The sequence below is a fragment of the Felis catus genome, chromosome C2 (assembly GCF_018350175.1).
Source record: "Felis catus isolate Fca126 chromosome C2, F.catus_Fca126_mat1.0, whole genome shotgun sequence".
Taxonomy (NCBI): domain Eukaryota; kingdom Metazoa; phylum Chordata; class Mammalia; order Carnivora; family Felidae; genus Felis; species Felis catus.
In genome coordinates this window covers 58,085,644-58,101,106 of record NC_058376.1, presented here as the reverse complement: position 1 = coordinate 58,101,106, position 15,463 = coordinate 58,085,644, and the positions used below count along the sequence as shown (strand labels likewise).

General features: G+C 43.3%; 2 protein-coding genes across 9 annotated transcripts in view; one reads left to right on the top strand and one right to left on the bottom strand.

Moving 5' to 3' along the window:
- The window catches only part of CD96 (CD96 molecule), a 98,326-nt gene that overhangs the window by 55,146 nt on the left and 27,717 nt on the right, over positions 1-15,463 (bottom strand). For 7 of the 8 annotated variants that reach the window (XM_023260120.2, XM_045036913.1, XM_019839674.3 and 4 more), the window contains 2 exons: positions 12,500-12,710; positions 9,393-9,448 (listed from right to left, as the gene is read on the bottom strand). In XM_023260120.2, the coding sequence (XP_023115888.1) occupies positions 9,393-9,448; positions 12,500-12,710 (267 nt within the window). The remainder of the gene's footprint in view (positions 1-9,392; positions 9,449-12,499; positions 12,711-15,463) is intronic. The other variant, XM_023260122.2, reaches the window with a different exon arrangement.
- Positions 1,976-4,355, top strand: ZBED2 (zinc finger BED-type containing 2). Its single transcript, XM_006936029.5, has 2 exons — positions 1,976-2,059; positions 2,304-4,355. The coding sequence occupies exon 2, from the start codon at positions 3,104-3,106 to the stop codon at positions 3,755-3,757; it is 654 nt and encodes a 217-aa protein (XP_006936091.3). The 5' UTR covers positions 1,976-2,059; positions 2,304-3,103; the 3' UTR covers positions 3,758-4,355.

Here is a 15,463-nt window from a genome sequence, read left to right as displayed (position 1 = left end):
GTAAAGGTTTTTATTAATGCCAATACTTTTAACCTCTCTCATGACTCATTTTCTCCATGCTCGGTTAACCTACCATAAGATGATGATATGGTAATATCAGGAACAAGTAGGGGTTCCATTGTATTATAAAAGCAACTGGCTCACTGAAGAAATCTCTTGTCACTTTAATAAAAACGTTAAAAAGCTTTAACTCTAGTGGATTCTCTGAACTCAGATTTTACGGAGCGATTCAGATTTCAAATACTCTATACCACCTCCAGACTGTGTTCCAAGACTTTGTTTTGGAATGTGCTTGATGTCCTGAACACCTCCCAGTCTCCCTCAAATTGAAAAACCACAGACTAAACTAGTTCAAACTGAAGTAAAACCTCTTATGAAACACCAAGCTTATATGGTTTTGCTGTGCAAGCAGACATGAGTAGGACCTTCCACATGAGTAGGAAGAAAAACATGTGAAATTAAAAAAAAACTATGAAGCATATACGCAGAAGAGTCCGTGCACACACCTACAAGTGCACACGCACACATTCTTCTGCTGAGGAGTCAGAATCACTCGCTCACTTACGGTGTACACGGCTGTCATGTCCATGAGACAAGCGAAAGAACTGGTTTCTTCAACACATTTTTTCTCGGTACACATGGAATATGTGAGCAATAGCACAAAGAATTATATAATAAGTGGTAAAAAGTATTTGGACAGTTCTGTAGGAGAGCAGAAAGAGGTGAATTCTGGGAATAACTCAGAAAGCAGAGTAATAGTTTGCAGTCAGGGAAGAGATGGGTCTGGATTCTACAGGTGGTCTGTGGTTGAAAGTGGCGGGGAATTCACAAAGATTGACAGACGGAATGGGTTCGTAGGCCAATGTGTGAGTTGGGCACACTGTCCTGGAAGTAGAGGGAAGCCAGTGGAAGGTTGTAGCACGAGGAGACTGAGGAATCAGGAAAAGCAGATCCAAATCTGGCTGTAAGAATGATCATTTCCTTATTTCCACAGCTGAAATACTCAAATGCTGACCATTTGTAAGTCAACCCAGATTCAGTTTGCCTAAGTTTGGGCAGAGCCTTTTCAAAAGGGCTTCTCATAGATTCATTTAAAAAAAATTAGCTTTTGAGTTTAGAAAGAGAAATCTTTTTTTTTTTTTAGTTCCCCTATTCGTTTACCAACTCTTCATTTCTATTTGGAGTCTTTCCTCCCCTCAACCTTCTTTCTTCACTTGAAATTTGTCTTTTAGTCTTGGCATGTTTTCTACTCTGCCATTTCTCTTTTCTTCTATAACTCAAGGATTTTTCTTCCACAGACACCCTCTTTAAAATGTTCCTGTCTCCTCTTGGTAGGTTCTCCTTCCAAAATATGCATATATAAATATAGCATATACGTAAATATAAAATTTGTGCTTAAATTGTGACTATTCATTTATTTCACTCCAACTGAGAATAGAAGCCAATAACATTTCAGCTTTTCCAATGCTAGTTACATAATATAATAAAAAGCAACCGCAAATCTGCTTCTCAACTTGTCACATTTCCTTCAACTTGGGAGGATTCCTTTCACTTCATCTTCCCTTTTGTGCAGGCTCCCTGGCTTCTCTACTGACTGTATTTACAACATCCGGAGTTTCTGAACCAAAAATTGAGACTCGTGGTCTGACAACTGGACAGAACATTTGAAAGCACAGGTGTTACTGGGGCGTGTGGTTTCTCTGCTGAGACCTCACCCTTTCCCTCCTTTAAATATTTTTCTTTGCTTGAGAGGCCAGATGATCTAGTTATCTGGAAACAGAACCAAGACTAGTAGGTGCTTATTGTTTTACTACACAACATTTGCCAGAACATCTATTTTCCAGGGTGGGGGGGCGGTACAGAGAAATGTGTGCATCTTTGTGTGGGCAGGCAGAGACACGCCCACTTGGAAAGGCATCGTCCCTGGAAGTGGGAGGGAACAGGACCTGCGGGTGCCCTCCTCCTGGGGGCAGAAGTCAGCTAATAGCTACCCACAGCGTGTGGGAGCACTCACCCTGCACCAAAGCCATCAGAGACAAGCTCGGGGCCTTGCTTGCCTGTAAGTACCCACTTGTAGGGCTGTGGGGCCGAGGGAGGGAGGAGAGTGTTTACCAACTGTTTGGGATTGCAAAACTTGGCGGATAAAGCTCTCAATCACTTAAGAAATGACCCAAAAAAGGAGGGAGAAAACAGGCTATTTCTAAAAATTTAATTGTCCATTTATTTACTTAAATGGGGTGCAAAAGCCAAACATTTAGAGTAAGCTGCTGTCGAGGAGGTCTTATCAGCTATTGGCTTTGCAGGTGATGGTTCTCCTGGGAAGGCAGAGTGTAAGCTACTTGCTGAGGACTGCCGGGAGACAAGTCGGTTGAGATGTGCTCTATGTCCTTCTCCTCTGCGTGGGCCACCCCCTCCTGCTGAAAACAGCTAAGTCTGCTGGAATTCTTGGAATCTCAGCCCCAGAGGGACCTCGCTAGGGGCAAACCGATCTCACCTTGGGAACTTTATCACCCAGCGTTTGGACTGCTTGTTCCAACAGTTCTTAGGAAGTGCGCCTTTCACACCAGCATCTCTCTGTGCTTGCTTCTGCCTACACTGAGGAAGACAAGTGCTGCCCCAGCCCTGGGGTTCCCAAGCAGCCTGAGGGTTCAGAACCTCCAAAACCCACATGTAGACCTCCGGGAACATAGAAACATTGGAAGCAGCCAGGAGGACAATCAGGAGAAAACCTAACATTTCAATATTCAAAAACCACTCGTGGAGGTGGTTGATGTAGAGAACCCTGAATTCACTGAAGAACTTTGTAATTTCTGGACTAATCTGTGTTGTCGTTCTGGTGTACACAAGGAGGGATCAATACATATCTGGGGCCTGGAGGGAAAGTACCTGGGGGCCTCGGAGGCCATTTTGTGTGGCTCTGACTCACCCTGACTCTCCCGTGAAGCGGAAAGGAGGAAACATCACCCCAGGTGTGGCCAGCCTTTGGCCATTGTTGTGAATCCTCACGAGTTACTGCAGTCCCTTCCCAATTACTCATTTTTGCCTTAGCTGTGGTTCAGCCAAGACTTCTGGCTCAAGGAAAGCTGTTAAAAGACGAGACAGGATGAGGCGGGAAGAGGAGGAAGAGGAGGGACCCAGGATGAAGGCAAAAGGAGACCTTGAGATGAAGGAGGAAGAGGCAATCGGTGAGAAGGGAGAACCGGTTGGCCCTTTCGCGAGCGCCATGCCCACCTCTCTGCCGCACAACAAGGGGTCCCGGTTTTCCGAGGTTTGGGAATATTTCCACCTGGCCCCTGTTCGTGCTGGCCACCACCCCAACCAATATGCCACCTGCCGCCTGTGTGGCAGGCAGGTGAGCCGCGGCCCGGGGGTTAACGTGGGCACCACAGCCTTGTGGAAACATCTGAAGAGCATGCATAGAGAGGAGCTGGAGAAGACTGGCCATGGTCAGGTGGGGCAGCGCAAGGACTCCAGGTCCCAGGGGCCCCAGCTCCCCATGGGTATCGAGGGCGAATGGGCCCGGCTCCTGGAGCAGCTGGGGACCCTGGCTTTGTGGGCCAGCCAAAGGGAAAAGGAGGTGCTTAGGAGGGAGAGGGCAGTGGAATGGCGGGAGAGAGCAGTGGAAAGGAGAGAGCGAGCCCTGGAGGAGGTAGAAAGGGCCATCCTGGAGATGAAGTGGAAGGTGAGAGCTGAGAAGGAAGCCTGTCGGAGGGAGCAAGAGCAGCCTGCAGCAGCTCATCCTTTCCATTTTGTTTAAATCAGCCTGGGAGGTATCTATTCTGAAGACACAGACTCCCAGCAAAGAGCCACTTTAGCTTAAAGTATTTTGTCTTTAAGAGAAAGAGTGCATAATAGGAGTTAATCTCAGCAGTTCTGAATTGACCAAATACTTACCTACAGGGCCCCTGAAGGCTGTCCTGATCAAAACCTCAAAACGTATTAACTGAAGATCGCTGTTGTTTTGCCACCATGGGTCTGTGAGTTTGGGTGCAGAATGGACCATACTGTCAGTGGTAATGAGTGAAAATAATGGAATTTATGCCTAGCACTTTGTTCGCGGAGCTGAGGGTTCTGATAGTTGAGGTTGGCCAGGTAGCTGGAATGTACCTATGTGACCAGCTCATTCTAAGGGACTCTGCCACGAGCAGAGCTGAGGCTTCCTGGGGCTGAGGCCTTTGCACACATACTGGTGGTGATTTGAGAACTGGGTACAGGGCTTGTTCTGTGGGGCCCAGCTGTGGAAGCACATAGAAGCTTGAGCCCGAGTTCTCGGGACCCATCCGATGTAGGTCTTTTCTGCCACTGGTGCTGTGTTGTATCATCTGCTTACATTAAAGCTGTGTCACCAGCAGAAACTGTCTGAGTCCTGTCTTTTCAACAATGTAACACATACGTAATTAACGTATAATCAGCACAGAGAGAATTAAAGACTTTTCAGCTCACTCGAAAGAAACGTTAAGAATAGAGGATGTAAAAACTTATTCATAAATATTTAAAAATATAATCTAATTTCATATTAAGGTCTGTTAAAGAGGGAGATCATGAGGAAGAGAGGAGAGAAACTCAGAAAGGAAAAAAAGAAAGGTGGAGAGAGGCGGTGAGTAAGGAGAAATAAAAAACAGAGGCAGAAAACCAAAAAAGAAAGAAAAAGGGACAGAGAAGAAGTGTGACATGGCAGAAGAGAGATCCCTCCTCAAAAATTCACCATGGAAAGATGAGAGACGAAGACTATCTGGGAGACTGAAGGGCGGAGAACATTTTCTGAGGTTCTGAGGTCAATTTTAATGAGTTAAATTGCTTTAGTTTTGTTCCCACAGACCACCCATTCATTTGAACAGTAGGTTTTGGATTTTATTCCTGCCTTTGAGATGCCGGCTACAGGCCAACTGTTCCCTGACTTTAAAAAAAAAAAACTGTGCATTTTGGGGGTGTCTCGGTGGCTTAGTCGGTTAGGTGTCCAACTTCAGTTCAGGTCATGAGCTCACAGTTTGTGAGTTCAAGCCCTGCATTGTTCTCTGTGCTGATAGCTCAGAACCTAGAGGCTGCTTCACATTCTGTGTCTCCCTCTTTGCCCCTCCCCCACTTGTGGGAGCACACGCATGTGTTCTCTCCCCAAAATAAATAAATAAACATAAAAAATTAAAAAAAATTAAAAAAAAACTGTTCATTTTTAAATACTCAGAGATGCTTTGAAAAAAGGGAACCTACCAGTCCATAAGGAAAGAACAATCTATTGAGGGTATGCCTAATATGGTTACTCAGGAATAGATTAAACCAAAGTGGCAATGACTGTGGCCTTTGGGTTAGAGCTGACTTTTATTTGGATGATTCCTCTAGAATCTTTTTTTTTTTTTTTACTGGGTTTTTTTTTTTTTTTTTTACTGGGAGGTGGAGTGAGCAATGGTGGGAGCTGGGGAGACAAGAGCTAATAAAGACAGTTTCTCATTATCTTGTAGATAGAGCCAAGCACTTAATGGGCAACGGCCTCCCAGAAAGTGGACAAGATCCTGGTGTCGTAATGGGGTCTTGTTTCCCTCTGTCCTCACCTGTGTGGCTCCCTCTTACTGCTCATTCTTAGACTGTCAGCAGCTCTAACACCCAGATCTGTTTTCCCTGTGAGCTGTTTGTGGAACAAGCACAAGTCCAAACATAGCTTGGGAAAATCCCAGACTGTACTGTAGGCTTGTAATCTCCTTATTTTTTTCTAGAAACTTGCCTGATATTAAAGGTTTCACTTCCCATATGGTTTTCCAAAGGGATGTGGTGCCATTTTTAGGGCCCTCTCCAGCTAAGGTAAAAACTCAGGGACTCTCACCTTCTAAATGATGATGAGGGCCACTGAGAGTCCCATGACTGGACATTGGGAATCAGAGCCTTATTGTTCTATAAGATTCCAGGAAGGAAGGAAGGAAGGAAGGAAGGAAGGAAGGAAAAGAAGAAAGAGAGAAAGAGAGAAAGAGAGAAAGAGAGAAAGAAAGAAAGAAAGAAAGAAAGAAAGAAAGAAAGAAAGAAAGAGAAAGAAAGAAGAAAGAACAAAAGAAAGAAAGAAAGAAAGAGGAAAGAAGGGAGGGAGGTCAGAGGGAAGGAGGGAGAGGAAGAAGCTCTAATACCTAATCTTAAACACACATACACCCATACATTTGAAATGAAGCTTAAGAAGGTCAAAGAATCCACAGATTCGGGCTTTGCAAAACCACAATTAAATAAAGAGCAACAATCAAAATCTGCAAACAGACACCAGAACCATCCTGCCGAATGGTAATGTGTGTTTTTAGATTATGGTGTCTGTTTTACATGGCTCCTATGATTTTCACTTCTCTTCCTTTTCAGGCATTTTAACCCCAGCTACTTTTGTTTCCTATCTTTCATGTTAGGTAGTTCTCTTTATACACTTTTTCACTTAACTTTTGTCAAACATAATAAAGGTAGAGAGTGATGAGGACAAGACCCACGGAGATGAAGGGGTCAAAGCAGAAAGCCCGGGTATAAAAGAGAGACATATGTGGTTTATGGAAAGACCGAACTGTTGAATAAACTCTGGGGTTTTCATGTATCTCTCTTGTGCCTTCTTTTGCTACATCATCAGAGTAGGCTACTCAGGGCCAGGGTCTGTGGGCTGAGGGCTCTTTGAGCCAGCATCTTTTATTCGAATACTGTGTCTGCTACAAGAAGGGGCCCTGAGGTTTCAGCTAAAGACTCCTTTTCCATCTCAGCTGAGGAGGCGAGGCTGCATACCATGCTGGCGCCCTGGTGAAGCCTTGCCCCCAGAATGCACAAGAATATGACATCCACAGGAGTAACACTCTCTTTGGATATTGCTGGCATGTCTAAACCTGAGAAGTGTCATGGTTAGAATAATTTGGGAGCTTTTTGATTTTTCAGGAAAACCAAATTAACCATAAACTTCATTGCTTTAGTAATGCTGGAAAACATAACTCATAACTGACCAAATCCCTATTACTTTAACTCCAAGGGCTGCTGGTGGAGTGAATATGTAGTACATAGTAGCATGCAATAAATGCAGGTTGAATTGGTTAATCTCTAAGAAATGAAGGGTAGGGCTGGAAGTTACCATACTCAATACTTATGGTTGCCAGATGGTAGGTACTTTACATGTGTTCTCTCATTTGATCTTTATATCACTCTTGGGAGGTTGAGATCGTTGTCCATGTTCACTGATGAGGAAGCTAAGGAACTGAGGTCCCAGGGGTCAGAGTTAATAAGTGATAGGGGAGAATTCAGACCCAGGTCTATCAGATTCCACAATCTATGTTCTGTTTTTTCATTATCACATACTGTCTCCCAAAATCAATCACATAGGAGATTTATGAATATATCTTCAGATGAAACAGTGGATGAAAGGGAGCAGGTGAATGATAAATAATGGGAAGGAAAGAAATATTCCTGAGACATCTATTATGTTCAATATACTCCATTACTATGCATAAATTTAATTCCCCTAAGAGTCCCATGAAATATTAATCCTGATCCCAGTTTTAGATGACTTAGTTGAGACTCATGGAAGTTAACTATTGGATGAAGATATGTAGCCAAGAAATGGTCGAATTAGGATTTGATATTAGTTCTGTCTGCCACTGAATCATGGTCTCCTTTCATTATATCATCCTACCTGGTTATGGGCATGCTAAATTCTCATCCCAGCTCTGCCTTTTATTAGTGATTCAGCCAGTTGTGTAGACTCTTCAGGCCACCATTTCTCATCCGTAAAATTATGGATGCCCCACCTATTTCAGAGCATCACTCAATAAAAGCCTGTGGAAGGACTTTGAAGAGTTAAGAAGCTATTAAAAATACAATGGGAACTCTAAGAATATTAGAGTAAGAAATTACTAACGTTTGGCAAAATGTTAAAAGAGCCACAGACAAGCCGTGTCCTGTTGCTGGTTAAATAGAGTTGGTGAGAGATTATTTACTAATTCCCCAGGAAGGAAGGTTCTCTGACTGTCCTAGTCGGCACCTAGGTAAACATGGGCACAGAAGAAGAAATGTGATAACATGTAAGAGAAAGTCCTTTTTTTTTTTTTTAAACTGGAATTCTTGGATCCAATCTTACGGTTCTGTATCTTGATTGAGTCCTTATTACCTGTAAACATTGGCATAAAGAACCAACAGGAAAACCTTGTAAGAAACAAAAATAGCTGCCAAACGTGCCATTAGACTGTTAGTTTTATTCAAACTATTGAAATGATGTCCACTAATAAAATTGGAGTTAATTGTGGAAGAACAAAAAAACTTAAATTTTTTTTTCATATACTCGGGACTATAACAGCAATTATCTAAGAGACTAATACATAAAATCAACAAAAGACACAAATATATGCCCATCTAAAACCATCCCATAGAGTTTGAGCTATGATTTGTATATAGCTGTCAAATTAAATGACTTCTATTCAGCAGGATCAGAAATCATAAGTTATGTAGTGTTCTCAGGATTAGAAGAAATTAGAATAGGAGTATAATTTTCTCTCATCTCATGCAGCAGAAAATGTTTGAGAGTTCACAAGAATATTTATTTTATTTGGGATTTCGAAAAGCTTGAATTAAGTCAAAATGCCCCGAGACAACTGATTAACACCCATAGTAGTAATAACAATAAAACAACAGTAATAATGTTTACTGAGCACCTAATATATGCCATAGAGCATACTAAGAACTTTTCATACAGTATTTCATTGAATTCTTAAGAACAACAACAATATGCAGATGTTCTTCTTATCCTCTTCATACAGATAGAAAAAGATAGAAAAAGATGTGAAGTAATTTGCCCAAGGTCACAGCCAACAAGAAGAGCTGGCAAGTGAGCCCAGATCCCAGTGACTCAAGGCTGGGAATCACCTACAAGAAACTGAAGTCAAACAGCCCTACTCTACTTTCCTTTTTCACCTGCCCTTTCTCCTACCGCCTAAGAAATAGGCAGGGTTCTGAAGGAGTATAGAAGGGCACCTCTCCTCTTGTTACTTCAAACCAAAGACTATAAGAAGGGCCGGTACAGGAAGTGGATCAGAATGAATTAAATGCCAGCTGAACAAAAGCCTCATTCTCACACTAAGATTCACACTGCTTTCTGTCCTACTTTTCCTTCCCTAGCTTCTCCAATTTTCACTAAAGAGAAGTTTAAACTATTGAGATGATTCTTCCAGAAAATTTAAGGACTAAGGATTACAGATCGTATGTTCTGAGAGCCCTAAGTCAGAAAGTAAGGGTTTCCACTTGGCTCTAGAATCAACTCAGCTTCTCTTCTTCCTCACCAGCAATTAATTGGCTGAGGGCCAAGGAATGAGGTCCTTTGAGAAGATATTCTGACAATGATGTAACCAAACACACCTTGGCATATTACACTATAGATTTTCAAAGGCTTTAATGTGACTCACCTCTCCCAAGACATCCGTAGAGTTATTTTCCATAATCATGGGGATTTCTGGCTTAGCTTAAAGGCAAATAAAACACAGTTAGTGTCACTGAATACCATCTTACCTGGCCACTAGTGTGTGTGTGTGTGTGTGTGTGTGTGTGTGTGTGTGTGTGTATTCATCATTCATCAAATATTAATTCAACATCCACTATGTGCCCAGCTGTATGCTAAAGGCCTACGAAACAAAGGTGGACAAATCAACTTCACTGTCCTTAAGAAATTGACATTTTCATGGAAAATACAGATTTTAGAATACATCGGAGGATATTTCAGTGATTTTGACGTCCTGTTAGACTGTAAGTGTCCTAAATCCTATTTTCATTCATCCCTCCATCTCTCAAACTTACCAGTGACCAGCACAAAGTAGACATTGAGTACATTACGTTGAACCAAAGTGGCTTCAAGTCAGTGCTTGAGTGCAGCAGACAAGGCTGTCTGTGAACCACTGGAGAAATAGTAAGCCTGTCACAGGCTGTCAGTGTCTGCTACATCTAGACGCATTTGCCTCTACTTGCTGAAGGCCTTTTGTTGGGCATACCTGTGACCCTCTCTTAGGGATTTATTGGGCCTATGGGAGCTCATTCAGTCCACAAGCAGGGCAAATTGGACGTCTAGTGAGCTAATGGCTAGAACAGACAGGGAGTTGGTGGAGAATAGCCCAACTTCCTTGCCTTTATCTGGGAGAACTCTGATGTGTATTCCCCCAGAGTTCCCTGGTGGGAATGAGCTCTGAGCCCACACTGGTAACTGGCATGTTCACGTATATTTCATTATCTTCCTTCCCTTCCTTGGCTTTCTGACTCCTCTTCTGATGCTTCCTCCGATAAATTCCTTCAATAAATACTCCTCAAATAAATTAACTCAAATCCTTGTCTCAGTGTTTTCTTTTGGGGAACCCAAACCAAGATAGTCCCGAAAACACTAATGCGAGGAGGGGTATTCTGGCCATTCTGAGCTCATATCAGCAACAGATACCATTGGAATGAAGGACCTGAAAGAAAAAATAGTTACTGAAAGTTGCAGGGGTGCTACAGAGACATTCCTTTTGAGGCTCAGGACAATCAGGTTTAAGGGCTTAGAAGGGGGCAGGAGCGAACTTGGGATAGCAGGTGATGCCCTGCTAAGGAAAGTAAAGTCAAGAAGATCAGTGAGAGGAGAGCAGGAAGTAGCAAAGGAGCCAGGGAAGCTTCTGGCCCCTGCACTGTTAGAGAGGGAGGTGTTATTCAGGACGAAGAAATAAAGTGGATTTAGGGCAACCACGCTGCAGTGGGTCTGTGCTACACTTGGGTATTTATTTTGAAGTTTCAAGTTTTTATTTTTGGTTTGTCCTATTTGAGGAATCACCGAGGACTGCTGAGTGGTTTCTGAATAAGACATGTATTATACTTCCATGCCAGGGCCACTAGGATATATACTTCGTGGCACACACAAAGAGTCTAAGGACTGGATGAGCCAGGCCAAGCACAGCCTGGCTGGCCCATTTGCTAAAGGGGAAAGAGAGGAAGCAGGGAAAATCGAATGAACAGGCAGGCAGAATCTCCTATTTTTAAGCATCCACTGAGAGGAGATCAAAGAAGAAACAGAGACGTAGAGACAGAGAGGTGTAGACACAGACAGGGTGATAAGAGTAAGATGTGAAAGAGGAAAAAGCTTTCAAGACTAAGACGGAGGTCTCTGCCACAGAGAGAGAGGGTGTGGTTTCAGTGTTGACAAGGCAGTTAGATCAAGTTGGGGTGCAATAACCCTTGGTCCAACCGGACATGGTTTGCCCAGCTTAGCATCGACACGTGTTTTCACATCCTGGAGAGCTGCCTTCATTGATTTGCCTAAAGTCAGGCCAGATGAGTCAGTTTTGTGTTTGTTCGAAGACAGTCACGCCCCAGTAAGTGAGCCGACAGCGATATCGATGAAAGAAATGAACAGTCTTTCCCACCTCTTCACAGAGCACTGTTCAGGCTCCATAAGCAACGTGATCATTAGGGGTGATCAATTATCTCCTAGCCCATCCACAAGGAGAGATGGAAAGAGGGGGAGGGAAGGAAAGGGAGCCAGAGAGAGAGAGAGAGACATAAGAAGAACTACAAGAGACTTCCAACTACATAAATCTCGGCTGTAGCTGCCTCCACCTTTACGAACTAGTCTTTGTATTTCCCTCAAAACACTGAATTCTCTGATCTCTATTAATAATGCCGTAAGATTCTAAGTGAAAACAAAGATTATTCATTTGTCTGGTCATTCAGAGAACTGAGGGAAAATCTAGTAGCTCGTGTGCTCAGGTTTTGTGAGGTTATTTTCTCTCCGGTTCCCTCATTTGCAAAAACAATTAATGGCTCATCCACATCACTGCTTTTCTCTTTGCCTTCACTTAAAAATGACTTGGTAAAAAACACAGTTCTTGGGGACAAAGATGAAAACGATCCAAAGCCAGGGGTTTGGATTTTATATTTACTAATATTGCCTGGCCTCACTGAGCAAAATAGAATTTTCACATTTTCCGCAAATTTGCTCCCCGCAGAGCCTGTGAAACCTGAGTGGGCCATCGTGGATATTTCCGCTCCACACTTCAGTGGATGCAGGGACAGAGGGCCATCCTGCAGGCTCCTTCACTGAGGAGCTGGCCCTGTTGGGGGTGGGGGGACCCCTGCAGTTTCTCTGGAGCTGTGTTTATCGTTTTCCTTTCCTCACACTGTCCCTATTCTGCCTCATTCCAGCAAGCAACCAAGACAATTAGACAACTCGGTAATTAGATTTTGGCAGTTATAATTAAAGAGATTCCCAGTATTCTCAGGAAACATTAAAGTTGTAAATAAGGAGTAGTCACCAGGAGCCTGGCCACTCTATGGCTTTCAGTGTGATTTTATTCTATTAACTCAATCCTCATTCTTTAACTCCCTACCCTTATCCTCACCCCTCACATGAATGCCAGTATCAAGGTCAACAGAGCTCTAGAATAGCTACCCTGCGGGGCTGCTCTCCAGAGACCGGGGCACTTTCTCTGTAGGAGAGAACAAGGCAGGAAAAATGGACAGGAGGACGGCAGGGAGTCCGGAGAACAGAAGCTCTTACCAAAAACCTTGACTGTGGTGGAGCTCCTCAAGGTTTTACCAGGTCTGACCATAACGTGGCAGGAGAACTTCCGGCCATCATCGTGGATTTGGATTGGAGAGAGGTAGAGTTTATAATCCGTACCTAGCTTGACTCTGTCTTTAAATAGTGTGGAATTGCTGATGGAGTGACCTTGGGTGATACATGCTTCCTGAGTTCCATTATCTTCCTGCTGAAAGAAATATTCCCGGTTACTCAGCACTCAATCGCGTCAGCTCCAGACTAGATGTTCACATGCATTAATTCATTTATATCTTGTAAAAAGTACAGGTGATGGATGAAGAAGTGAAATTAAGAGATATTTGCTATGTTACTAGAGAAAAGATCATTACACTTGACTTTCAATGACTAGAGTCACCCTCTCCTAACAAGAATTGAAACTTGATGTTCCTCTGACTAGAACTTCCCCTTCATAACTTTCCATAAGGTGCGTATCAGCAGTGGGATTTGGAGGGCACAGCACTGGGGGCTAATGAAAGATCTTAATTCTTATTTCAAGTTCAAGAATCTATTTTTTTAAGTTTATTTATTTTGAGAGAGAAAGCACACAGGTGGGAAAGGGACAGAGACAGAGAGAGAGAGAGAGATAGAGAGAGAGAGAGAGAGAGAGAATCCCAAGGAGGCTTTGCACTGCTAGTGCAGAGTCTGATGTGGGGTTTGAACCCATAAACCGTGAGATCATGACCTGAGCTGAAGTCAAGAGCCGGACGATTAACTGACTGAACCACCCAAGTGCCCCAAAGTTCAAGAATCCTAATGCTAAGATGTGCTGTATCCGTTTTGCTAATTAAATCTTCATCTGGACCGGATGATTATGGTTGTCCTCCCTTCCACCTTTCCTTTGGAAAAGGTCTCATTTTAGCTCGCCGTGGGGCCAGGACCAGGATGAAGTAAAGAGGCTCTTAGCACTCACTCTCAGGGCCCTATCAGTGCAGGGTGGGTATCTGAAAGTAAGTGCCTTCTTAAATTTTGTGCCCCGGGCACTTTCTTGCCTCCTTCCCTCTGACTAGTCATGGTCCTTGCCCTTCTCTTTTTTATTTCTATGCTACCTTCATAGAGGACACATAAAGGGTAGACTCTGAATATTAATCAAAATTCCACAAATCAGAGTTTATTTGAAGCACTTGGTTCTTCTATTCCATATCGGTTCTTGCATTTATGAAGGAAAGCTCCTATTCTTCTTGCCATACCCAGAATTTCCATGGACAAGATCGCTGGGCAATCATCGTGCTGGTCAGTGTCGGTAAATGTGCTAAGGGCTGGTGACTAGGGGACGCTTGAGGGGCACAAGGGCAGAGGAAGGGTTATGATCTCATTCTTCTATAAATAACTGAATATTCTCAGTTGAGTTGCTTTGAAAACATTCTGACACACCAAGTTTCTCCTCTGCAGATTCTACCTCAGTTGTTCTGGGATGAAACTCAGGCTGGAACATTTTTTAAAAGGTCCTCATGGGGCGCCTGGGTGGCTTGGTCGGTTAAGCGTTCGACTTCGGCTCAGGTCATGATCTCACGGTCCGTGAGTTCGAGCCCCGCGTCGGGCTCTGTGCTGACAGCTCGGAGCCTGGAGCCTGTTTCAGATTCTGTGTCTCCCTCTCTCTCTGCTCCTCCCCTGTTCATGCTCTATCTCTCTCTGTCTCAAAAATAAATAAATGTTAAAAAAAATTTATAAAAAAAAAAAAAAAAAAAGGTCCTCAAAGGATCCAGGTCTGAGAACCACTGGTCTAACTCTAAACAACAGATTAATCAATCATTATGTGCAGAGATCAGGGGAAACGGAGAGAACTGAGATGAACAGCAATGCATTTGGTGGAGAAGTCACGAAATAATGAAAACAAAGATCCGTCCCTTGGAACCTCTGGTTTAAATCTGTCAAAAAAACCCCCACCACTATACATATTCAGAGTAGAAGAAACAGAAGCTAGGAGAGTTAGAGAATTCAAGTATGACCTGGGAGCAGAAACAGCGGAAACATGAAGGCAGACTTCATTTAAATAGTTTATATAAATATTTCCAGAATATACTTGGTAGAAACTCTTACGTAAGACACCATTCTTCAGGTGACATGGGCTAAGATTGCTATCAGCTTTACATACTGACACATAGACAGTACTGCTTGTAAACAGTGATGCCCTGCTCGAGACTTACCCTGAAACAACGTACATGCCTTTGACCCCACAATAAGAAAGGACCTAGGAGTCTGTGCTACTGTCTTCCTAGTGAAGAAGCATATAGAAAATTAAAAGGAGACAGCTTACATTCTGGAGACAGGGCCCAAAAAGGAGCCCTCTGCATTGGGTGGTGACAGAAGAAAATGGACGCGGTTCCCTCAATGGCTGCAGATCTGGAGGCCAAGAATTAAGGAAGCAGGCTCCCCCTGCAGGTCTGCACACTGAGCTAACTTCTATAGCTCTTGCTTCACTCACAGGTTCTCTTTTTGTGAGGCTCTTCAGAGCTCAAAATGCTTTTTGGCCACTTAGTAAATGTCTCCCCATTGGAAACATTTCCATCTGTTACTTTGTAGTGGGAAGAAAGGCAGTCAGAAGCTGAGGTTGGCAACTCGGGAGACAAAAGCTGTTTTTCCATTATTGTGTTGCTGGGTGTGGCCGGCCAGGGTAGTTTAACTGCTGGAGGAGTTATAAAGGGGGCCCAGGCAAGAACCTGCAGGGGGAATGGCTGCCTTCACCCAGCAAATGAGAGAAGAGGTGAGGGAAAAAGGAGCCCAGGCAGACAATGAAATGTCTGGAGCTGGAAGAGGGGAAACTAATACTAATAATATGCTACAGCCACTATTAAAGTTTTATATTCTTATTAATCATAGCTTAAATTTATTTAGCACACACTATGCTTTAGACATTGTGCAAAGTTCCTTCGAGTCTTTTTTGTTGTTGTTGTTGTTTATTTTGGAGAGAGAGAGAGAGATAGA

Coding starts and splice junctions, on each gene's coding strand:
- ZBED2 (XM_006936029.5), top strand. CDS start 3,104: ATGAGGCGGGAAGAGGAGGAAGAGGAGGGACCCAGGATGAAGGCAAAA.